We start from the raw sequence: 25,727 nt of genomic DNA on the forward strand, positions 1-25,727 counted from the left end.
TCAATTTTCTTGCCGCTACTTAGTTTCGCTTTAAAAAAAAAAAATACACACCTCAAACAGCGGGGAGAGTACGCCTGTGCGAGAGAGAGGGAGGGGAGAGAGAGGGAACAGGGTTGCCTGTTGCATGGCGGGAGTTGTAGTCCTCGCACGCGGAGCCCCAGACGCTGCCGGGCGGGCGGGCGCTGGCGGCTGGGACTACGACTCCCGTCGGGCCCCGCGCGCCCGGCGCAGGCGCAGTGTCTCGGCGGGCTCCTGTCTGTGGCCGCGGAGGATGCACGGAGGAGATTAGACGCGGGCGAAGCAAGCGGCCGCTGCCTACGGCGCTGCAGAGCCGCGGGGGCCAGGTACACGCTCTCCCGTTCCTCTTGTGTCCGGCGGGTTGGGGTCGCCCAAGCCTGTGGGGTGGGGGTGGGGGTGGGGGAAGAGAGAGAGAGAGAGAGAGAGAGGGAGGGAGGTGTGGAGTTGGAGCACAAGGAATAGCGGGGGCCAAGCAAGTCCCGGTCGATACAATGTATCCAAGGGGCCGCCGTGTAACAAAGCGATCGCTACATTGTTTCGGATCCACTCTGGTCTCCAGTAACAGGGCGAATGTATCATTGTCCGCCTTGTTACAGCTCCAGTGTGTCGAGCTCGGGTAACCCTCCCGAGCCGTTGTTAGTCTCAACGACTAACCCGCGGGAGGTGGCTGTCCAGCCCGCCATCTTTTGTGGCCGCTCGGGAAAAGTGGGGAGGGAGAGAGGGGGAGAGAGAGAGAGTTGTTGGTGGTGGTGGGGCGGCGGTGGTGTTGGGAAGAAGGGAATAGGACACAGACGCAACTCGCGCTGCCGTGGAGGGAGGGAGGGAGGGTTTCCATACCACCGCCTGCTTCCTGGAGAATTGTAATCCGACTGGCCGTGGCGGGCGGGAAGTGGGTGGTCGGGCAATAAATAAATGAATGATGGATTCGGCTTGTTTGTATCCGGGATTGGTTACAAACAAACACACCTCGGTGTTTTTGGGAGGAGCAGAGGCTACTTTCTGCTCACGGCGAGCTCCCAGCATTAAAAACGGCATGAAACAAGACTTCCCTTGTTCCGATTGTTGTGGTTCCCGACCGACCGGATTGGTGAATAAAGCTAAAGGGAAGTTCCAGCGAATTTGAATGTTAGTAACCTTTTAAAGAACATCACACCGATAATCAATCCCTTTCCGTTTGTTGTGGGCGGGGCACCTACTTGTTTACTAAATTGTCCAAAGATAGACGCAAAAAGCTGGAGTAACACGAGCGGGACAGGCAGCATCTCTGGAGAAACACTCCTAGTGGGAAGCGTGAAACCCATCGGAGTATTTGGTATTGGTTCGGATCAATGCCAATAGCAAAGTGAATTGAAGCAGGAACTTTTCATTGCCACTCTAAAAGCGAGGATTCCAAAACTCACCTGGGCAGAAACAAACTGGTTTCAATCTGCAACTCGTTTACGATCTTATTGGTAAATATATCATTGTGAATCATTTATTTTAAAAAAAAGCTCTCTTCACTCTGCCCACCGCTCTCCAAATTGACGCTCTCTTTAACTGCTTGATTAATCTGGGCATAACTCCACGATGTTTATCTAAAAAGTTCAAGAAACGAGCTTACTTTTTGTTTAGAACGATGACAGATTGTAAGAACAGGTCCTTTCAATCGCTCTACAGTTCGTATGCATCTTTCTTGTCAAAGTAGGAAAGCAGCACATTTTTATTTCAAGCCGTTTTATCTTTCTTGATCAGATTCACGTTAACCTTGCAACTACTAGTCTGTGTGATCATTGAATACAAGTGGACTAAGGGAGGGATTGCAGTCCTTGTGAAGAGGATGGTTCCTTCTTAATGCAACTGGTGTCCAATAGTTTATCGACGGCAACGCCTTTGATTCACATCGGATGCAGTCCTGATGCTGTGTCTAATTGGAAAAACTCAATATACAAACAAACTTGTAAACTAAATCGGGAGATACAAACTGCATTCATTGCTTCAGATTCCGATTTATGCCTCCCTAGCCCAGACTTAAAAAATGTTGCACTTTTCCACTTTTATCTGTGAAGAAATGCCCCCTGATACCAGCTCAAAATAGCACGCTGTAATCATAAATGGGAGATATTGGAAATGCAACCGCGGGAGGAGAGACAGAATGAATATTTCAGGTTAGAGACCCTCTTCAGCAGCTAGTTGTAATTATAAGATTGTGTGTCCTGGATCACTCCTCCCCTCACCAAAGAGTTTCTCCCTCTATTATCAGTGATTTTAAAATAAAGTTATGCTGTTTAGAAACTTTTTTTTGGAAACATTGTTGAACCCAAAAAAAAACATGAGCAGTATTTTAACGACCCGCATCTAATAATTTAGTTAATGAGCAGAAGATGTGTTGTTTTTGTTCTGCTTTATGGAGCACGAAGCAGAACGGGGAGCCCTGGGACTTGTTTTGCATCCCGAGAGTACCTAGCTGACACCTTGCTTACTGACTTAGTTTGAAGGTTTGTAATGAATAAATCAGAACTCTACAGCGCTCATGTGAAACCATGAGTTTTTAAAGCTTTTGTTTGGGGATCGCATTCTAAGATTCCGAGTTCAATAGGACCTCAGATAATTCGGCATCATTAGCCTGGAATGTGAGCCGGGGGTCTAGAGTTGCCAGCAAGGTGTGTGGCCAAAGCCCAGAGACCGGACGGTGGGTCGTGTGTGGAGAAAGCCAGGGTTGGACCCTGGAACACAAGGGGTCAGGAATTGTGGATACCCTTATGGGTATCAGGGTCTGCATTCGCTTCTATATATTTTTTCGTGTCTTTTAATCTCACCTAGTTTGCAAAAACAATTATTATATCGTGTCGGAAGGAACTGCAGATGCTGGTTTAATCCGAAGATAGACATAAAGAGCTGGAGTAACTCAGCAGGACAGGCAGCATCTCTGGAGAGAAGGAATGGGTGACGTTTCAGGTCGAGATTATATCATTGGGTAACGTGATAGAAGAGAAATCAAGCTCTGTTTTGGTGATAGACACAAAAAGCTGGAGTAACTCAGCGGGTCAGACAGCATCTCTCGAGGGGATCAGCGTGAGAAGATGTTGCAGAACTCATCGGAGAGAGGAGAACTTCTTCAAAGTTGGTATACCTTGAGGAGGTTTAGCAGTGGAGCAGCCAGAATGTGTAGGAAGGATCTGCAGATACAGGTTTAAACTGAGATGCTGTCTGGCCCTCTGTGTTACTCCAGCGTTTTGTGTCTGTTTTGGTGTTAATAGGAGTAATGTTCAACCGCCTGGAACATCTGCCATTCTGGCATTAGCAGTCCCAAGAGTGCCGAATTATTAGAGTTTCACTGTATTTGGTTTTTAAGGTTTGGTTGGGATTTTGGAGAGGAGTGCAGATTATTTGTTTTTTTTAAAATCAGATATCAGAGAGGAATTTGGTTTGTCTGATGTTTTGTGGTTTACGTGTGTGTGTGTGTCTTTGCAGAGTAATGGGTAGCTTTATTGGATTTACATTAGTTGGTAAGCAACGGGTTGCATCTTTTTGGATATTTGATGTGTTCTAGGTGGTATCGTGGCTAACGTGGAGCTTTAAAAAAATTGTAATGAATTTTGTGGGGTATTGGATGGGTGGTGATGACTTTTGTGCTGCATTTGCCGGATGGGTTGTGGTTGTTTCTCGGGTGTTTGGTTTGTGGATATTTGAGTTATCAGGGTATTTGTGAGGTATTTGCATTGTAGCAGGGGATTGATATGTGAATAATTCTGACACTGCTTTCAGAGTCAAAGAGTGATACAGCGTGGAAACAGGCCCTTCGGCCCAACTAGCCCTCACGGCCAACATGTCCCAGCTACACTTGTCCCACCAGCCCGCGTTTGGTCCATATCCCTCCAAACCTGTCCTATCCGTGTACCTGTCTAACTGTTCCTTAAACGTTGGGATAGTCCCAGCCTGAACTACCTCCTCTGGTAAATTGTTCCAACACCCGCCACCCTTTGTGTGAAACCTTTGGAGCATTTTAAATGATAATGACGAAAGACGTCAGTGATAAACAACTTGCATTGTTACAGGACTTTTAAGATAAAACTTTCATGGTAATTCATTAGATCATTATTTTCTGGTTATGAGAGCTACCTTCAGACTAAAGTTAGTGTCATGATGTTATTGTATCATGTATGGCCGTAGAGCACTGCAACATGTCCTTTGGCCCAAGTTCATGCAACCAAGATGCCACATCTAAGCCTGTGTTTGACCCACTCCTTTTAACCCCTTCCTATCCATGTACCTATCCAAATATCATTTAAATGCTGTTACTTTACACGTCTCAACTACTTTCTCTGGCAGCTTGTTCCATATGCCCACCGCTCTCTGAGTGAAAAGGTTGCCCCTCGTGCTCCTATTAAATCTCTCCCCTCTCACCTTAAGCCTATGTTCCCTGGTTCTTCATTTCCCCTCCCCTGGGTACAAGATTCTGTGCATTCACCTTATCTATTCCACATGGTGTAGACATCAATGGCTTTTTCTTTGTTGGATAACAGCTTTAGTTTATGCTCTGTGAATGGTGTCAGTTCTCATATTTCCTAATGGACCTGTTGCTTTGTCATGTGCATTGAATGCCTTGTGAGATCAACAACCAGCCTGTAACATACTCTGAAGGTCCAGATATCATGAAATGCACTCCTGAAATCATTTATCTTTGATGCCCCTCTGACTCTTGACACAATGACCTGGATTATTTTGGTGCTTAGAAAACGTTGAATCTGATGGTTAAATCCAGTGTTCATTTCTAGATTTGTTTTCAATGTGTCCACCTTTCAGCAGGGAGCTACTTATTTCCAGGATTCTAATTGGGGTTTTTGGTCAAAGTTTTGAATACATCATGCATTGTTCAAAATGCTAATGGAATGTTCAGCTCACAGCTCACCAAAACAAAGAATTTCATAGTACCTAGGTACATGTGACAACAAAGTATGATTGAATCATTGAATTTGATGCATAAAGATGTCTGGTGTAAATTGGAAATAAATATAATGGAATAGGCAGAGGGAAATTAATGACTGGCATGTCTTACTTTATCGTTGAGGTCCAGACTGAAAGTAATTGAAAATGGCAATAGACAATAGGTGCAGGAGGAGGCCATTCGGCCCTTCGAGCCAGCACCGCCATTCAAGGTGATCATGGCTGATCATTCTCAATCAGTACCCCGTTCCTGCCTTCTCCCCATACCCCCTTACTCCGCTATCCTTAAGAGCTCTATCCAGCTCTCTCTTGAATGCATTCAGAGAATTGGCCTCCACTGCCTTCTGAGGCAGAGAATTCCACAGTTTCACAACTCTCTGACTGAGAAAGTTTTTCCTCATCTCAGTTCTAAATGGCCTACCCCTTATTCTTAAACTGTGGCCCCTTGTTCTGGACTACCCCAACACTGGGAACATGTTTCCCGCCTCTAACGTGTCCAACACCTTAATAATCTTATACGTTTCGATTAGATCCCCTCTCATCCTTCTAAATTCTAGTGTATGCAAGCCTAGTCGCTCCAGTCTTTCAACATATGACAGTCCCGCCATTCTGGAAATTAACCTAGTAAACCTACGCTGCACGCCCTCAATAGCAAGAATATCCTTCCTCAAATTTGGAGACCAAAACTGCACACAGTACTCCAGGTGTGGTCTCACTAGGGCCCTGTACAACTGCAGAAGGACCTCTTTGCTCCTATACTCAACTCCTCTTGTTATAAAGGCCAACATTCCATTGGCTTTCTTCACTGCCTGCTGTACCTGCATGCTTCCTTTCAGTGACTGTTGCACTAGGACACCCAGATCTCGTTGTACGTCCCCTTTTCCTAACTTGACACCATTCAGATTTGCGGGCGAAGAACAATTTTAGGTAGATAAATACAAAAACAACTAGCATTTAAAATGCTCCGTCGAATGGGCAAAATATGAGTCTTTCACCGAAAGAGTATATGTGCGATGGATTGAATAACCTCTGCTGCAATACAATGATGGTGCTTTTTTACTTCACTATGGTTTATGGGAGGTTTTTAGGTTGGAAACTATGTCTAACAGCCCCACAAGGGGTGGTGAGTGTTAGAAGCAGGATCATGACAGGTTGTGTAGGAAGGAACTGCAGATGCTGGTTTGCACTGATGATCGACACAAAGTGCTGGAGTAACTCAGTGGGACAGACAGCATCTCTGGAGAGAAGGAATGGTTGAAGTTTCGGGTCGAGACCCTTCTTCAGTCGACCCGAAATGTCACACATTCCTTCTCTCCAGAGATGCTGCCTGTCCCACTGAGTTACTCCAGCATTTTGTGTCTATCTTCATGACAGGCTGAATATCAAAGTGAAAAGTTGAGTTCCTCAAGGATAGTGGCACGAGGGACTGAAAGGGCTTTATTTACCTCGCTACATGTTCTTTTACCCGTTCAAATGCTGAGTATTTATTCTGTACACTCAGCCGCGTACACACCGATGGTGGTTGAGTGCAGATGGATGCAGTTCCAAGTACCAGCTGTCAATTAAAAAATTGAACCTCTGCGCTCTGCAGTTCAAAACTGTGAACTTTTATTGCTCGCCCTTCTTTTGCCCTCGAGCAGCCTTTTTGAACTGTTCCAGATTATTCTGGGTTAGATCATAAGACATTGGAGCAGAATTAGGCCATTCAGCCCATTGAGTCTGCTCTGCCATTCGATCATGGCTGAACTATTTTCCCCTCTCAACCCCATTCTCCTGCTTCCCCCCCCCTCCCCCAATAAAATTTGACACCTTTACTAATCAAGAACCCATCAATCTCCATTTAAAAAATACCTACCACCTTCTTTGGCAATGAATTCCACAGATTTGTCACCCTCTGGCCAAATAAATTCCTCCTTGTCTCTATTCTAAGACGTACAACACAGATTCTTAGGAAGATTGCATCTTCTCTGCACTGTTTTTCCAATCCTTTTTCTCTTTGGGCTTTTCTGTCTTTTGCCCTCTCTTCCATAACCTCTTTCCTGTATTTCACACCCCTGATGCCTGAATCACCTCAGATTAATGAACATCAGAGACGAGAATCTGGGGCTGAGATCCATCTGGTTGGGTTGGCTCTAATTCAAGGAAGACCTTTGAACTGCCTTTACTCGGACGTTATCTTGCACTCTATAATATACCCCTGTATCTGTACACTGTGGACGGCTTGATTGTAATCGTGTATTGTCTTTTCGTTGGCTGGATTCCTTTGGCATCCGTCCGTCTGCGGGAGACGATGGTGCGGTTTGGCATTGTCCTGCTTGGAGAGGGGGATCTTTCATCTGCGGTTACGTTTCTTAGTGTGACTGACTAGGCCGATCCGTGACGGGCAGACCCTTCCACAGTCTCCACGGGCGAGGTGGTCTCTGGTCGTTGTTCTGGGGATCGTGGCTGCCGTCTTTGACCACGCTGCGTCGTTGGCACCTGTGCTCCAGGGTCTTGAACCACATGCTCGGCTGGAGGTCCTTCCTCCACCTGCCACGGTCCTCAGTCGACGGGATAGCACGCAACAAACAAGATTTTCACTGTACCTCGGTGACAACAAAACTTAAACAAAACTAATTCCGGATGAATCTGTGTGTCTTCATTTCCTGCCTTGCCACAGACTTTGGGTCATTTTCGTCACGGTATTTCATAATCTTTTTAATACATGACCCCAATCGAAAAATTAGCATAAATTGGGCATGTGAAGTAACCTGCTAACAAATTTCATCACATAACCAGCTTGGTTTCCCTGTCAGTTCTTGTTGATAGCTGTGTGTTGCTGGCTGGGTGATTTATGGTGTATTAAGTAAGACAGGTCAGGATGGTCTCATCAACTTCCTTGTTGCTTTGGTCCTGGTTCAGTTTGTAAAGCCAGCAGTAAAGAGGCTCTAACTGCAAGCAACTGATGCCAGCACGGACTAACTTTGCACTTAACTAGTGGGCCTGGGATTTGCACATCTTTGGAGTTTACTGAGAATCGTGATCGTCACCAGAGTCAGTCACTGGCTTATGTCTGGCTCCAAGCTTGCTGCAAGCAAAACAATTCATTCGATTGCAAAGTGATTATTAATACTGTACCTTGGACAAAATTTCGTCCCAGCATCTTCCTTGCAGCAGATGAACTTTCGATGTCATGCTCAGTGCAAGCTGTTACACAAAAATTACCAGTTCAATCCAGTGGCAGCACAGTGGCGCAGCGGTAGAGTTGCAGCATCACAGCGCCAGAGATCTGGGTTCGATCCTGGCGACTGGTGCTGTTCACACCCCTGCAACAGTCTGTTCGAACTCCTTCCATCGGGCAGATGATACAAGGCCTTCTACGCCCGCACCTCCAGACTCAGGAACAGCTTCATCCCCAGGGCCATAGCTGCTATGAACCGGTCCTGTTGAGCCGGATGGTCACATCGCACAGTGATCCAGCACAGATCTACTTACACTTTATTCTGTTTTAAAACTGTTACAATTTGTTTCATTGGGTTGTTTAAATTAATACTGACTAGCTAATTAATTTATTGCATCGTATGGGAGGTGCATTCCCAATCTCGTTGTACCCCTGTACAATGACAATAAAGATGTATTATATTGTATATGGCCTTTGTACGTTCTCCCTGTGACTGCGCAGGTTTTCTCCGGGTGCTCCGGTTTCCTCCCACACTCCAAAGACGTACAGGTTTTCAGGTTAATTGGCATGGTATAATTGTAAATTGTCCCTCGTGTGTGTGTAGGATAGTGTTAATGTGCGGGGATCGCTGGTTGGAACAGACTCGGTGGGCCCAAGGGCCTAATTCCGTGCTGTATGTCTAAACTAAACGAAACAATCTCCAAAGGAACAACATCTCGCGTTGATGCTCGGTGCGAGGCAGCCTGTTTCACTTCACTTGGCCTCTTGACATCTGATTCTAACGCGACTTTTTAAAATATTTTGCAGGTTGCACCGTGAGCGAGAGATTGGAGATGGGATTTGAATCGACTCTGGGGACCGCTGAGCAAAAGAGAGAGTCGAGAGGTTGCCATTGAAGTGTAACGCGTCGCGGTGCCCACAGATGTCAGCAGTAGCTCCAGCTCCTCAGCCACTGGCCTCTGTTGGGACAGCTCTCGCTTCGTTTCCAGAGGTTATGAACCCCAACAAGCCTGGGCGAGTGACGAACCAACTGCAGTACATGCTGAAGGTGGTGGTGAAGACACTGTGGAAGCACCAGTTTGCCTGGCCTTTTCATGTACCAGTTGACTCGCAGAAACTTAACTTGCCGGTAGGTCACGGCTTGACAGAGACAGCGCAGTCGCCCACTGCAAAAGTGTCTTGATTAAACGCGACGTTTTACTTATTTTAGCTTCAGTGGTTGCTGGCGGGTTGGCCGCGTATGGGTGCGGGAGTCAGCGTGAGTTTCATCGTTCCGACCCCTCCAAGGTCTGCATTGCGCTGACAATGTCATGTGGGGGGGGGGGGGGGGGGGGGGAGATGGACACAGAGCGCTGGAGTATATCAGCGGGTCAGGCAGCGTCTCTGGAGAAAAAGGATGGGTGACGTTTCGAGTCGGGGGACCCTTCTTCAGACTGAAAGTAGAGGGGAGTGAACTAGAGGAAAGAAAAGGAATAAACTAGGGCGAGATGACCAAGGAAAGGTGGAGCCCACTGTTGGCCGGAAAAAAGGTGATAACAGGGATTCAGGGATGTGAACAGTGGAACTAGTAGGACATCTAGAGTGAGGGAAGGTGGGGGTACTTGAAATTAGAGAAATGAATGTTCATACCACTGGGTTGTTAGCTGCCCAAGCAAAATATATTCCAATGAGCGTGTGGCCTCACTCTGACAGTGGAGGAGGCCCAGGACAGAATGGTCAGTATGGGAGTGGGAGTTAAAATGTTAATGATACTGGGAGATTGCTTATAGAGGAGGAACCACCTGTGACTGCAGACATCAATGCTGTGGTTATGAAAGGGCGGGGTGATCCACTTATTGGCATCGTCTTGTGTCCAAAGGGAAAACAAAGCCAGGTGACCACTCCTGATCCCAATCTAGTATCCCGTTAGCAAAATAGAGGAGAAATCTGGCAGAATTGGTCTTCCTGGTCACCGTTCAGTAACTCTTGCCTCAGAGAATGGGGACATAAGCCAAGATCAATGTCCAGTGATCTCCTGGTTAGAGAGGATTATCACCTTGTCGTGGTGGAGAAGCTTGTGTGATCCTGAGATCCTGAGAGCGATGCCGTCTGGAGCTATGCTCCTGGTAGGGTCACCCACGGCGGTAAGGTCGAGGGGGTGGTCCCTGAGAAAGAGCAATCCAACCAAGACCTCAACGGTGGAACAGGCGGAGGATGATGGCTGACTTTAGTGGAGAGTCACGGCGGATGAAGGCTGCAACAGAAAAGGGTCCTCGGTCGTCTTGGAGTCCATGCCACTGGATCCTGACCCAGATCTGTCAAGGACCGTGTGGTGGCTGTCTGTGCACCAGTCTCCCCACGTTAAACAAAGTCACACACGGGCGTCCTTTCCGATGGAGAGGACAGTCATACTCGCTTTGAGTGACCGCCGATGATGATGAGATAGGAAGATTCCTGTTTCTGATCACCATCTGGTAACTTCTAGCTCAGCTGGAAAGGATAGTCCAGTGACTCTAGCTATGAAGTATATGTGGAGACAGGTTGAAGAATAAACCAGGGATGGAGACAATGAGATAGATGGGTGCTGTATCCTTGTAAAATACTGAAAAATAATGAGTCTGCTGGTGGACAAGGTGATCAAATAATAAAAAAAATATCCTTGCATTAATAACAGATAATAATGTGACGGGAAGGAAATGCCAATGTAGTTGCACATCTGATGGGGAAAATTGATTTGGAATTTTGTGATGATCTCTGGGGTCTTGGCTGGGAAGGGCAGTGACCCCAGAAAAAGCTCAGTCGTGGTTCTCAAGCTGCTGCAAAGTTGAACTTTGGTGAGAGGCTTCATACAGGTGTGGCTGTACCAAGAGATGAGGTGTTGAAGGTTGGTTTGACAAGGTGGGGCGATCTCACAGCAGGCTGATGGGAGGATGGTGGCTATGGACTGAAGGGTTGAGATACATTTTATTGGGTGTCCTCAAAACAGGAGGTTAGGATCCTCGATTAGTTTGCTACAAGGCATCTTCGCAGAATGTCCAGTGAGATTGTGGGACATTGTAGCACGAGCTTGGGTTAAAATTCAAACTGGGTTTTTGTGGAGAGCTATTGGAAAGTTTATGGAGAAAAGTGGGAGTTGGAATGACTAGCTTTAGTTGTGCATCTTGGATGATGTGACGTTGCCGGCCAAGGACATCACAATGCCAACTAGTAACTAGTAACTAGCACTGAGGAAACACTCAGCCCATCGAGATGGTAGATGATCGCGGTACCCATATAGTTCAAAGGTGCTTTTATTATCACGCACAGTGAAATTCTTTACCTACATCCAGTGCAGTAAAGTATTGCCATACCGAAGCACATTAGCAAAGTGCACAGGAATAGTCTACTTGTTTTGGCGCCATTTTCAAAGTCCAGTCTGCGCTCCAGGTCTAATGAGTGTTGCCCGATCCTGGCAAGCCCCAGGCTTCTGCCGGCCTCCAGCCATTGCCTCCCTTGGATGTGTGGTTTCTGAATACCTATGTTTACAATGAAAGTGTCGACTCCTTAAATGAATATCTTATTCCTCCTCGAAAGGAGATTGGACCCAATGAACCAATGAGAAGTTTGAGTTGGCACAAAATATGTTTACATAGCTGTGCAAGGGTGACAATCGCGTTGAATAATGGTATTTATTCACAAAATGCTGGAGTAACTCAGCAGGTCAGGCAGCATCTCAGGAGAGAAGGAATGGGTGACATTTCGTGTCGAGACCCTTCTTCAGATTGATGTCAGGGGGGCGGGACAAAGGAAGGATATCGGTGGAGACAGGAAGATAGAGGGAGAACTGGGAAGGGGGAGGGGAAGAGAGGGACAGAGGAACTATCTAAAGTTGGAGAAGTCAGTGTTCATACCGCTGGGCTGCAAGCTGCCCAAGCGAAATATGATGTGCTGTTCCTCCAATTTCTGTGGACCTCACTATGGCACTGGAGGAGGCCCATGACAGAAAGGTCAGACTGGGAGTGGGAGGGGGAGTTGAAGTGCTCAGCCACCGGGAGATCAGGTTGGTTAAGGCAGACTGAGCGAAGGTGTTGAGTGAAACGATCGCCGAGCCTGCGTTTGGTTTCGCCGATGTAAAGAAGTTGACATCTAGAGCAGCGGATACAATAGATGAGGTTACTATGCCTCAGTACATCGTTAGATGTGGAGGCTGGTTGGTCAGTATCTGTGGGGTTAATGCATTCATGTACAATAAGTGTACAGAATCATGAGAGGAATAGATCGGGTAGATGCACAGAGTCTCTTGCCCACAGTAGGGGAATTGAAAACCAGAGGACACAGGTTAAAGATTTAATAGGAACCCAGGGGGTAACATTTTCAACCAGAGGGTGGTGGGTGTATGAAACGAGCTGCCGGAGGGGGTAGTTGAGGCAGGTGGTATCGCAACATTTAAGAAAAATTTAGACAGGTACATTAGTTAAGACAGGTACAGAGACGTGCAGGTTTGTAGGTTAATTGGCTTGGTAAATGTAAACAATTGTCCCTAGTGGGTGTGGGATAGTGTTAATGTGCGGGGAACGCTGGGCAGCGGGGACCCGGTGGGCCGAAGGGCCTGTTTCTGTGCTGTATCTCTAAATCTTAAATCTAAAAAACTAGAGGGATTTAGGCCAAATGCAGGCAGGCGGGACTAGTGTAGATGGGACATGTTGGTCGGTGTGGGGAAGTTGTTTCCACATATATGACTCTACGACTTTAATAAGCGTTCTCAGTTTTCTTGCAGGATGTTATATTATTTTCTGAATATTCTTACTTCCAGGATTATCACAAAATCATCAAACAGCCCATGGATATGGGCACGATAAAGAAAAGGTTAGAGAACAACTATTATTGGAGTGCGAGTGAATGCATGCAGGATTTCAACACTATGTTCACCAACTGTTATATATACAACAAGGTAATGCATCACAATGTATTTTATAGACATATCCTTATTTCCCATTGATTATCTTCACGTTCTTTTCTTTCTGTATCCGTCCCCTGTTGAGTAGGCGTTAAGAGTCTTCTGCCGATCCACTCGGTGACTAACATTCAATATATTCAATTCTGGATTATTTCGCTTTAGGGGGAGCTTAGTTTAGTTTAGAGATACAGCGTGGAAACAGGCCCTTCGGCCCACCGAGACCGCGCCGACCAGCGATCACCCTGCACACTACCCTACGCACCCGCGACAATTTCCAATTTTTTTAAAACCCAAAGCCAATTAACCTACAAACCTGTAAGTCTTTGAAATGTGGGAGGAAACCGGAACTCCCACGCGGTCACGGGGAGAACGTACAAACTCCGTACAAACAGCGCCCATGGTCAGGATCGAACCCGGGCCTCTGGTGCTTTAAAGCAGCAACTCGACCGCTGTGCCCTGTCCTTTAAAGAGAAGGAAAGGATAAATTCACTAACTGTGAAAAGTCTCCCTTGGGCTTCCTGAGCATTTCACACGAGAGAGAGAGAGAGAGAGAGAGAGAGAGAGAGAGTAATGAATAATCCATGCCAGTCCATTAAAACCAGAGTGCTGGGAATATTCACTCTGTACCATCGTCTCAGAGGGGGGAAGCCTCTTGAAAGTTGCTAACCTTCTGTTTTCTTTCATTTGCTAACAGATTGGCTACATCTTTCTAGAATATGCCTTTCTTATTTTGCAGTAACAAAAAAAAAAGCAGCACGTTTGTTGATTTCTGTCTGACATTCTGGATGGGGTGAATTAATACACTTAAGGATACTTCTCCAAAGTGGAGAGCAAATTAGCGGTAGATCTTGGTAGAAAATCATGAAGGATTTTTTTTTTAAGTGGCAAAAGGCAAAGAAATCAGAGCGAGGATTAAACCAAGTGGGTAGGAAAATAACTGCAGATGCTGGTTCACATCGAAGGGAGACACAAAATGCTGGAGTAACTCAGCGGGTCAGGCAGCATCTCAGGAGACATGGAATGGGTGGCGTTTCAGGCCGAGCGAGACCCTTCTTCAGACTGAGAGGGTTGTCAAGTGGGTTGTTACAATCTGGTGTGCAATTGTTGAATGAATGATGGGTTTAGTTTCAATAATACGGATTCAAAGTAATTTGGATCCATACTTAAAATCCAGCAAGGAACGGGATGAGGTTGAATAGTAGATCCTAAGGGCTTGTAAACATGTAAGAAAGGGGAACAGGAGGAGACCATCTGGCCATTTGAAATTAATCTGTCATTCATCAGACACAGCTGAATTTTCACCATGTTTTTGCGCTGTTTCCACATCCCAGAAAATCTGTCAGTGTCTGTTTTGGATTGTCAAGGAATTGACTTAAAGAGTCACTGCTGGAACCAGAATTCGAGGATTGCGAGAGGTTTCATTAACAGGGAGCCTGACTCTCTGTGATATCATGTTAATAAAACCTCACAACCTCCAAGTCTGGTTCCGGCAGTGTTTCTTTAGGTAAATTCCCCGACAATCTGGCGTAGTCGGCGGGATCCTTATTAAACGGGATCCAAGAAAGTGGTTTTAAAGAAAAAACTACAATGTAAAAATTAAATGTAAAATTTTAAATGTTACAATTTAAAGTAGTTTAAAAGAGAAATACAGAAAGAAAGAAAAGAAAAAAAGTTACATGGGACGCTCAGCCCCATTGCGTTTCTTTAAGTATATTACATGACATGAATGAACGTAATGACTAAGTTCCACAGCTATTCGTGTAAAGAATTCCCAACTTCCGTCAGGAAAAAAATCTCTATTTTGGTCTTAAATGACCTACTTTATTTACAGACTGCCTGTGCTGGTCCCAGATTCTGTGGCCGGGAAATATCCTCACTGCAAGTGACCTGTAAAGCCCTTTCAGAGTTTTATGAATTTCATTGTGCTGAACTCCTTTAGGTTTAGGTATTACTAGACCAAGTGGACCCGTAGGGCCCAAACCTCTCCTGCATTGGTGCAGCACACTCTCCTCCCCCCTCCTCCTGCCCCTCTCCTCCCCCTCCCCTCTCCTCCCCCTCCCCTCTCCTCCCCCTCCCCTCTCCTCCCCCTCCCCTCTCCTCCCCCTCCCCTCTCCTCCCCCTCTCCTCCCCCTCTCCTCCCCCTCTCCTCCCCCTCTCCTCCCCCTCTCCTCCCCCTCTCCTCCCCCTCTCCTCTCCCTCCCCTCACCTCCCCCTCCCCTCTCCTCCCCCTCTCCACCCCCTCCCCTCTCCTCCCCCTCTCCTCCCCCTCCCCTCTCCTTTTTTTCTTTTAAAATGTTTCTGCAAGTTTCTGCCTATTAAAATGGCGCCATGACATGCTACGGTTTTTAGGGTTGAGTGGTCTATCTTGCTCTGCTCTATTATCTTTGATAAGAAGACAAAACTCTGCACAGCATTGGATCGTGTCACTAAGGTCCGACGCAACAGCGATAAGACTTCCTCTCTCCCATAATCAAACACTCTTTACAACGGAGTATATATATTATGTGCCTCCAAATTGTTAGTTCCACTGCTTGTTGCCTTGCAGAAACTTGTGTTCAAGCAGATGTGACCATTTAGCACTATCTGACTTCTCGCCATTTGACAAATGGGAAGGTCCATGCTAAAACCATTTACTGTGTAATAAGGTAGTATGAATCTCAACTGCACGCTGCACCCTCCATGTTCACAGCCTGCTCCTCCCTTGCAGCCTGGTGATGACATTGTGTTGATGGCACAGACCTTGGAGAAGATATTTCTGCAGAAGGTTGCTCAGATGCCTCAGGAGGAGGTGGAACTGATGCCCTCGATACCGAAGGGCAAAGGCCGAAAGCACCCAGGTATGCTGAAGTTTACACATGGAGATTAAATACTTGAACATAGAAGTTGGGAGGTCATGTTGGGACTATATAAGACGTTGGCGAGGCCACATTTAAAAAGTATTTTGTTCATTTTTGGCCGGCGTGTTAGAGGAAAGATGTTGTCGAGCTGGGAAAGGGTGCAGGGAAGATTTACGCGGATGTTGCCAGAACTGGAGGGCTTGAGTTATAGGGGGAGATTGAGCAGTCTGGGACTTCATTCCTTTAAGCGTAGGAGGTTGAGGGGTGATTTAATCAAACTTGATCTTATAGAGGTATACAAAATCATGAGAGGATTAGATCGGGTAGATGCACAGGGTCTCTTGTCCAGAATAGAGGAATCGAGAACCAGAGGACTTAGGTTTAAGGTGAGGGGGGGAAAGATTTAATAGGAATCTCAGTGATAACTTTTCCACACAAAGGGTGGTGGGTGTATGGAACGAGCTGCCATAGGAGGTCATTGAGGCAGGTACAATTGCAACATTTAAGAAACATTTGGACAGATTCATGGCTAGAATAGGTTTAGGGGGATATGGGCAAACCACAAGCAGGCGTGGCTAGTGTTGATGGGGCATGTTGGTCGACGTGGGCAAGTAGGGCCGAAGGGCCTGTTTCCACACTGTGTGACTCTATGATTTGGCAATAATGTTGCGCCCTTGGGATCAAGTTAAAGGCAAATGGCCCTTTGCCTCTGGTTTCTCCACCATACCAGAAAGTTTCATCATCCCGCCCCGGTCTCATCAGATCACAGGGCATCCATAAGCATTCAAACCCATTGCCTAACTCAGATACGTAACTTTGATCTTGTTTTGCTGTGTAAGTTATAGTTAAGGTTTTAGTTCAGTTTAGTTTGGAGATACAGCGTGGAAATAGGCCCTGTGGCCCACCGGGTCCACACCGACCAGCGATCCCTGTTACACTAGCACACACTAGGGACAATTTACCATTTTTACTGAAGCCGATTAACCTACAAATTTTTGTACGTCTTTGGAGTGTGGGAGGAAACTGGAGGACCCGGAGAAAATGAATGCAGGTCACGGGGAGAACGTACAGACTCCGTACAGAGAAGCACCCCAAGTCAGGATTGAACCCGGGTCTCTGGCGCTGTAAGGCAGCAACTCTATCGCGGTGGCATGGTGCTCGTGTGTGGCCTTCTGTGGGGTGCCAGTTCTGTTGGCCATGCATAGAGGAGCAGATGGTAGGTTGGTTCTCAGTGCCAGGCATTGACTGGTGGTGAGTCAGTTCCAGCAATAGGGATGCGGTTCCCAGTCCTGGCTTCGTGTTTGTTCCTCCTGATGGGACAGCCTGATTTTTGACACTCGACCTGGCTTGGAACTCTATCGCGGTCGGCATGGCTGGGCATCCGATCCTGTGCTGGGACGAGCAGGCGAGGTCAGTCTTGGGTGTTTCGATGAGATACTATGTCTGACTGAGCCACAACACTGTGTGTGGAAACACACTTACAATGATTGTGCAATGGGTGTGTAGTGAATAGACAATAGGTGCAGGAGTAGGCCATTCGGCCCTTCGAGCCAGCACCGCCATTCAATGTGATCATGGCTGATCATTCACAATCAGTACCCCGTTCCTGCCTTCTCCCCATACTTAAATGTTTAGTTTAGAGATACAGCGCGGAAACCGGCCCACCGGGACCGCGCCGACCAGCGATCCCCGCACATTAACACGATCTTATACCCACTAGGCACAATTTTTTTTTACATTTACCAAGCCAATTAACCTACATACCTGTACGTCTTTGGAGTGAGGGACGAAACTGAAGATCTCAGAAAACTCACGCAGGTCACGGGGAGAACGTACAAACTTCGTACAGACGGTAGCCGTAGTCGGGATCGAACCCGGGTCTCCGGCGCTGTAATCGCTGTAAGGCAGCAACTCTACCGCTGCGCCACCCTAAGATACTCGGAGGACATTGTTCTTGGGGTCAATATTGAAAGGCTCCAAGTGCCAGAAGGTGTGATGTGTATTTAAAACTCTCCCTGGTTTTGGTCTGGGGGTTGCTCTGCTCTGTAACCCATTGTGCTGGCGCTCGTTCTCCACAGGAATGCAGCAGGTGGCAGCAGTATCTTCGGCCAGCGAGCCCACGCCTTTCCCAGAGGCTCCTCCCGAGGCCTCTCCAACTCCCATCATCATCTCCACACCGGTGCCGACCACCCTGCCAACCCAGGTCACGGCAGCTCCTGCTCAGTCTTCCAGCCTCATAATGTCGGTGATCCCACCACCAGTCCAGCCTGTTACCAAGGTAAAGCCCTTGCCTTGTTCGAGAGTCTTTCAGCGCTTGTACAGCGATGGGTTTGAACAGGTCCTGTGTCCAGGCAGCCCGGGGCTTGGACACAGCCTGGTATTTAATAACATGCACTGAAGAATATTTCTGTAAGTTATGTAGTACTGAACTAGGTAGAACAAAAGCCTTTCACTGTACCTCATTACACGTGACAATATACTAAACAATAGATCTCGTTAGCACCCATTTTGTGGGATTTAGTGTGTACGCAGATACTGGTTTAAACCACAAAATGTTGGAGTAACTCAGTGAGCCAGGCAGCATCTCTGGAGAGAAGGAGTGGGTGACATTTCTCAACCCGGAACATCACCCATTCTTTCTCTCCGGAGATGCTGCCTGTCCCGCTGAGTTACTGCGGCATTTGGTGTCTCTCTGGGATTCAGTGATGGGTCTGACCATGTGTTATGTACTCTGGCCTCTGGGTCAAGTCCATCATCTCGAGCCTACAATCCTGGCTTATTTTTGCAGTGCAGAACTGAGGGACTGCTGAACAGTGGAGGGGTGAAGGGTGTGAGTGATTGCTGGACTTGATGGCAGTTTTTATTTGAGAGGAATAGATCGGGTAGATGCACAGAGTCTCTTGCCCAGAGCAGATGAATCGAGGAACAGAGGACACAGGTTTAAGGTGAAGGGGAAAACACTTAATCAGGATCTGAGGGGTAACTTTTTCACACAAAGGGTGGTGGGTGTATGGAACAAGCTGCCAGAGCAGGTAGTTGAGGCACGGACTATCCCAACATTTAAGCAACAGTTAGACAGGTACATGGATGGAATAGGTTTGGAGGGATTTCGACCAAACGCGGGCAGGTGGGCAGGTGTAGCGGGGACATATAACAGAACTTTATTGTCATTCGGTATAAATACCGAACAAAATTTCAGCAGTCACAAGACACAGCAAAAAATAAAAGAAAAGAACACAGGACACACGACCCCAACACAAACATCCATCACAGTGACTCCAAACACCCCCTCACTGTGATGGAAGGCAACAAAACTTCCACTCTCTTCCCCCCCGCACCCACGGACAGGCAGCTCGAGCCCTACCGAGGCAACCGACACGCACAGCCCCCGCAAGGGGATGGAAGGCCCCGCGGCCGAGCCGCCCCGGGCACCGAAACGTCCCGCGGCCGCACCGGGCGATGTTAAGTCCAGCGGCCGAGCCGCGCCGGGCGATGGAAGGCCCCGCGGCCGCTGCTAAGTCCCGCGGCCGAGCCGCACCGGGCACTGAAACGTCCCGCGGCCGAGCCGCGCCGGCGATGTTAAGTCCCGCGGCCGAGCCGCACCGGGCACTGAAACGTCCCGCGGCTGAGCCGCACCGGGCACTGAAACGTCCCGCGGCCGAGCCGCACCGGGCACTGAAACGTCCCGCAGCCGAGCCGCACCGGGCACTGAAACGTCCCGCAGCTGAGCCGCACCGGGCACTGAAACGTCCTGCGGCCGAGCCGCGCCGGCGATGTTAAGTCCCGCGGCCGAGCCGCACCGGGCACTGTTAGGTCCCACGGCCGAGCCGCGCCGGCGATGTTAAGTCCAGCGGCCGGGCCGAGCCGCGCCGGGCGATGTAAAGCCCCGCGGCCGATGGAAGGTCCCGCGGCCGAGCTGCGCCCCGGGGAAGAGACCTAATAAAAGAAAGGTTTTCCCCCACCCTCACACCCACACCCACACATACACAGCCAAAAACAGAAACAAAGACCATCCCAACACCGACACAAACAAAAAAAAGAAAAAAAGACAATCAGACTGCCAGAGAGCCGCAGCCGTTAGGTGCAGCCACGTGACCAGGTGACATGCTGGCCGGTGTGGGCAAGTTGGGCCGAAGGGCCTGTCTCCACACCGTATCACTCTATGACTCTATGCAATGCACCTGTCACATTCTATGTGTTAGTATAGATTGACCGAGAGTCCATCTATTTCTTGCTGTGTCTTTTCTGAGAATATTCATGTTACAGTGTAGAGGAAGCTTTAGTCTAAAGTTAATCTGTGCTTCCCATGCCCGAGGTCTGGCGGATGCAGCAGCTCATTCCTGTGCGGCATTTATCTGAGGAGTTTTTTAATAGTTCATTCGGGAATACAAAAATGCATTTGTCAGTTTGAACCCCTGCATTACATTGACAGAAATTCAACCGGACTGAATTCACAAATCAACTGCCCAAAAAATTAAGATGTACAGAACAAATTTGTTACTCTGGAATTTATGTGAGGGAAAAAAAAGTAAACAAACACAATTCATTTTTACTTTTTAACTCGCGTTTCCTGACACAGCTGCGGAGTCCAGTTACGTAAGGCAGGGTTCATCTGTGTGTAGCAGTCTTATCAAATGGACAGAGAATACAATTATTGGCAGTTGTTAACTTGGAACGGTAGATAATTGTGGGGAAAAAAGGAAAGTGCAGATGCTGGAATCTCGAGCCAAAACACAATGCTGCAGGATCCTCAGTGGGGTTGTTGTGGCTTTGGGTGGCAGTGGTTTGTTAATGGACACTGCTTTTGATAGTAACAGTAGGCAGTATTTCTGCCTACGATTAGTAGACTGTTCGGTGAACTTTTGTAACTTTGTCGATGCAAAGACTTGCCGACACTTGTGTACTGCCTGGGTCGGGTCTGCCGCATGATGTTACCGGGTTGCATGCCAAAACAAATAATTTTTAATGACAGACTTAGGTACATGCGACAATAAAGTATCGTTGAATGACAAAAGCCCCTCTTTGTGTTTCAGAAAAAAGGTGTGAAGCGGAAAGCAGACACCACGACTCCCAGTACCTGCGCCATCACCACCACGACCACCAGCAGCTCCGAGTCCCCTCCCCCCTCCTCGGAGTCCAAGCCCGGCAAGTTGGCGTCGCGGCGGGAGAGCGGGCGGCCGATTAAGCCGCCAAAGAAAGACCTGGAAGAGGTGGAGCTGCTGCAGCTGCCCTCGGGCAAGAAGGGGAAGCTGACAGAGCACCTGAAGCACTGCGACAACATCCTGAAGGAGATGCTGTCGAAGAAACACGCGGCCTATGCCTGGCCCTTCTACAAGCCCGTGGACGCTGAGGCGTTGGAACTGCACGATTACCACGAAATCATTAAGCATCCAATGGACCTCAGCAGTGTGAAAGTACGTCAGCTACCCTCTTTGTCCGCCCGCCCGCCCTCTGGAGTGCCAGAGATTGAGGGGAGACCTGACAGAAACCTGGTAGAGGTTTACTATTATGTTCATAAGTTCTACGAGCAGAATTATGCCATTTGCCCCATCAAGTCCACTCCACCATTCAATCATGGCTGATCTATTTTTCCCTCTCAACGCCATTCTCCTGTCTTCTCCCCATAACCCCTGATACTTTTGCTAATCAAGAACTGTGCCTTAAAAATACCCAATGACTTGCCCTCCACAGCTTTTTACAGAGTCTACAGATTCACCAGTTAGATTTTTTTTCTGACTAAAGAAATCCCTCCCCATCTCTTTTCTAATGGTACGTCCTTTTATTCTGAGGCTGTGGCCTCTGGTCCAAGACTCTCACTAGTGGAAACATCCTCCCCACATCCACTCTAGCTTTTTTTTTGGATGGGATCAAATCAAATCAGATAATGCAGTGCGTAAAAACAATCAAACCAAACTCAAATATAATAGGTAGAGTGAAGAGAAAGATACAAAGAGCAGAATATAATTCTCAGCATTATAGCGCATTAGTTCCAGAATTTGATGGTGCGTGCTTTTATGCTTCTGTATCTTTTGCCTGATCCGAATTTTAATATATAAAACTATAAGAGGCATGGATACAGAAGAAGCTGTCAGAACATTTCTCCCAGGGTGGAATTGTCAATGACCAGAGGGCAGACCTTTAAGGTGAGAAGTGCAAAGTTTGAAGGAGATACGGGTGTCAGATGTGTCATGGGGGGGGGGGGGGGAGGGGCAGGAGAATGGGTTTAGGAGGAAGAGATAGATCAGCCATGATTGAATGGCGGAGTAGGTTTGAATGGCCTAATTCTACTCCTATCTCTGATGATCTGCGGGACAAGGTTTATTGCATAGACAGTGGTGGATGCCTCCAACATGCTGCCACGGGTTGGACAAACTGGAATTGTTTTCTCTGGAACGTTGGAGGGAGGTTGAGGTAAGACCTAATAGAAGGATATCAAACTTATCAGAGGCAGAGATAGGGTGGACGATTGGAATCTTTTTCTCCACGGTTGGGGCTGCACGGTGGCGCAGCGGTAGAGTTGCTGCCTTACAGCGAATGCAGCGCCGGAGACTCGGGTTCGATCCTGACTACGGGCGCCGGAGTTTGCACGTTCTCCCCTTGACCTGCGTGGGTTTTCTCCGAGATCTTCGGTTTCCTCCTACACTCCAAAGACATACAGGCTTGTAAGTTAATTGGCTTGGTATATATGTAAATAGTCCCTCGTGTGTGTAGCAGAGAGTGTGTGCAGGGAATCACTGGTTGGCACGGACTCGGTGGACCGAAGGGTCCATTTACACGCTGTATCTCAATACTAAACTAAAGTTGGCATCATGTTCGGTACAGACATTGTGGGTCAGGGGGCTTGTTCCTGTGCATTGCTGTTCTACGTTGTACGTTATGTAGGTCGGTTTAAGTGATGGCAGAGGTGTGTGGTTGGAAACTCATCCCAGGCTGTAAAAGCACTGGAAAGACTAGTCCAGCCACAAATCTGCCAGGCTGGAGTTGGTGGCTCAGGAACAGGGTTTGTCATGGGGATGGAAGACTGAGAGGGATGGAGTTTTGTTCGGTACGGTCACTAAGGAAAATAGAATTTAGGCAGATAAATGGGATTGAGACAGAGGTCAGATATACTCTGACTGAAGATAGACGCAAAGTGCTGGAGTAACTCAGCGGGTTAGGCAGCATATCTGGAGAGAAAGGATGGGTGACGTTTCGGGTCGGGGCCCTTCTTCAGACCGGGTGACCCGAAACGTCACCTATCCTTTTTCTCCAGGGATGTTGCATGCCCCGCTGAGTTACTCCAGCACTTTGTGTCTATTTTTGGTATAAACCAGCATCCGCAGTTCCTTTCTACACGCGTTCTGACTGAAGGTCAGAAGAGATTCAATTAGATGAGCAGCTGCTTGGTTGCAGCTCCACAAGCAGCTTGTTCCATTCACACACCACCTTTTGTGTGAAGAAGTTACCCCTCAGATTCAATAGACAATAGGTGCAGGAGGAGGCCATTCGGCCCTTCGAGGCAGCACCGCCATTCAATGTGATCATGGCTGATCATTCTCAATCAGTACCCCGTTCCTGCCTTCTCCCCATACCCCCTGACTCTGCTATCCTTAAGAGTTCTATCCAGCTCTCTCTTGAATGCATGCATTCAGAGAATTGGCCTCCATTGCATTCTGAGGCAGAGAATTCCACAGATTCACAACTCTCTGACTGAAAAAGTTTTTCCTCATCTCAATTCTAAATGGCCTACCCCTTATTCTTAAACTGTGGCCCCTTGTTCTGGACTCCCCCAACATTGGGAACATGTTTCCTGCCTCTAACGTGTCCAACCCCTTAATAATCTTATACGTTTCGATAAGATCTCATCTCATCCTTCTAAATTCCAGTGCATACAAGCCTAGTCGCTCCTGTCTTTCAACGTATGATAGTCCCGCCATTCCGGGAATTAACCTAGTAAACCTACGCTGCATGCCCTCAATAGCAATTCCTAATCACCTTAATCTTTTCCCGTTCACCTTAAACCTATGTCCTCTGGTCCTCGATTCACCAACTCTGGGCAAGAGATTTTGTACATCTAAAAGATCTACATGAACCTTGATTTACCAACTGATTAATCTTTTTGTATGTTTTGTTTTTTTGTTGCATTTTCTAGTCTTTCCAATTTTGCAGAAATCAGTTTTCCTTCTGTTTTTCTTTGTGACTGTCTTCAAACTAGAATGTTAAAACCAGAATTTACACATTTGACTGAAGAACCAACGGGCTAACTTGTAGTTTTGCCCACAGTTTATTCTGGGTTTGATTCAGCCACATGTTTCCTTTAACAAGACGTGGAGGGATGGTAGAATCCCAAAGAATATCCTGTAGCTGCCCTCCGAAAACCCTTCTTGAATTGAACGGAAGCTGGAGATCCTTTATTCTGCTGGAAGTTGTAGGATGTACGGAGCTGTACGGAACGAGCTGCCAGAGGAGATAGTTGAGGCAGGGACTATTGCAACGTTTATAGACAATAGACAATAGGTGCAGGAGGAGGCCATTCGGCCCTTCGAGCCAGCACCGCCATTCAATGTGATCATGGCTGATCATTCTCAATCAGTACCCCGTTCCTGCCTTCTCCCCATACCCCCCTGACTCCGCTATCCTTAAGAGCTCTATCCAGCTCTCTCTTGAATGCATTCAGGGAATTGGCCTCCACTGCCTTCTGAGGCAGAGAATTCCACAGATTCACAACTCTCTGACTGTAAAAGTTTTTCCTCATCTCAGTTCTAAATGGCCTACCCCTTATTCTTAAACTGTGGCCCCTTGTTCTGGACTCCCCCAACATTGGGAACATGTTTCCTGCCTCTTAACATGTCCAACCCCTTAATAATCTTATACGTTTTGATAAGATCTCCTCTCATCCTTCTAAGGAACATTTGGACAGATACATGGATAGGACAGGTTTAGATGGATATGGGCCAAACGCAGGCAGGTGGGACTAGTGTAGATGGGACGTGTTGGTCGCTGTGGGCAAGTTGGGCCAAAGGGCCTGTTTCCACGACTATGATTCTGCGTTTTGTAATCAAGTGTCCACTTGGGAATGTTTAATGGTACTTCCTTTTGCAGAAAAAGATGGACGGTCGGGATTACGGTGATGCCCAAGGATTTGCTGCCGATATCCGGTTAATGTTTTCCAACTGTTACAAATACAACCCTCCGGACCACGAAGTGGTGGCAATGGCCAGGAAACTGCAGGTATGGTTGCCTTATATTGATGGTATGATGGCTGTGGCCATCACTTCACTGTGAAGCAAGCTTGCAATCTTGCATTCCACAAGTGTAGCATGCCCACAATCAATCATGCACCGTAATGAATAGACAGACAACCCAGTATCCATTTTACCATTACTTTGCTTGGGCTGCATCCAACCCAGCGGGATGATTTCTCTAATTTCAGGTTATCCAAGTAATTTTAAGTAATCCTTACGTTCCCTATCCCTCCCTCCCCCAGCGGTCCTACTAGTTCCACTGTTCTCATCCTTGTCTCCCTTCATCACCGCCTCTCTCCCGAGCCAACAATGGGCCATGCTGGAGAGAAGGAATGCGTGACGTTTCAGGTCGAGACCCTTCTTCAAACGGTCAGAAGAAGGTTCTCGGCCGGAAACTTCACCCATTCCTTCTCTCCAGAGATGCTGCCTGTCCCGCTGAGTTACTCCAGCATTTTGTGTCTATCTTTGGTGTAAACCAGCATCTGCAGTTCCTGCCCACACACAACAATGGGCCATTATGGGCCCATTCCTTGGTTATCTGTGCCGGCCCTGAATTGTTCTGGCCTTTTCTTGCCTCCATTTCGCTCCCCTCCCCTCTACTTTCAGTCTGAAGAAGGGTCCCGACCCAAAATGTCACCCATCCTTTTTCT

General features: G+C 47.5%; 1 protein-coding gene across 4 annotated transcripts in view; it reads left to right on the top strand.

Annotated features, from left to right (window-relative positions):
• The first annotated feature begins 244 nt into the window (after window positions 1-244).
• Window positions 245-25,727, top strand: part of LOC144608296 (bromodomain-containing protein 3-like) — a 44,532-nt gene continuing 19,049 nt past the window's right edge. For 3 of the 4 annotated variants that reach the window (XM_078425911.1, XM_078425912.1, XM_078425913.1), the window contains exons 1-7: window positions 245-344; window positions 8,909-9,230; window positions 12,873-13,010; window positions 15,724-15,853; window positions 17,932-18,131; window positions 20,887-21,267; window positions 24,935-25,063. In XM_078425911.1, the coding sequence (XP_078282037.1) occupies window positions 9,024-9,230; window positions 12,873-13,010; window positions 15,724-15,853; window positions 17,932-18,131; window positions 20,887-21,267; window positions 24,935-25,063 (1,185 nt within the window). In that variant the 5' untranslated portion in view covers window positions 245-344; window positions 8,909-9,023. Of the gene's footprint in view, window positions 345-8,908; window positions 9,231-12,872; window positions 13,011-15,723; window positions 15,854-17,931; window positions 18,132-20,886; window positions 21,268-24,934; window positions 25,064-25,727 lie in introns of those variants that run through there. The other variant, XM_078425914.1, reaches the window with a different exon arrangement.

The sequence above is a fragment of the Rhinoraja longicauda genome, chromosome 31 (assembly GCF_053455715.1).
Source record: "Rhinoraja longicauda isolate Sanriku21f chromosome 31, sRhiLon1.1, whole genome shotgun sequence".
Classification (NCBI taxonomy): domain Eukaryota; kingdom Metazoa; phylum Chordata; class Chondrichthyes; order Rajiformes; family Arhynchobatidae; genus Rhinoraja; species Rhinoraja longicauda.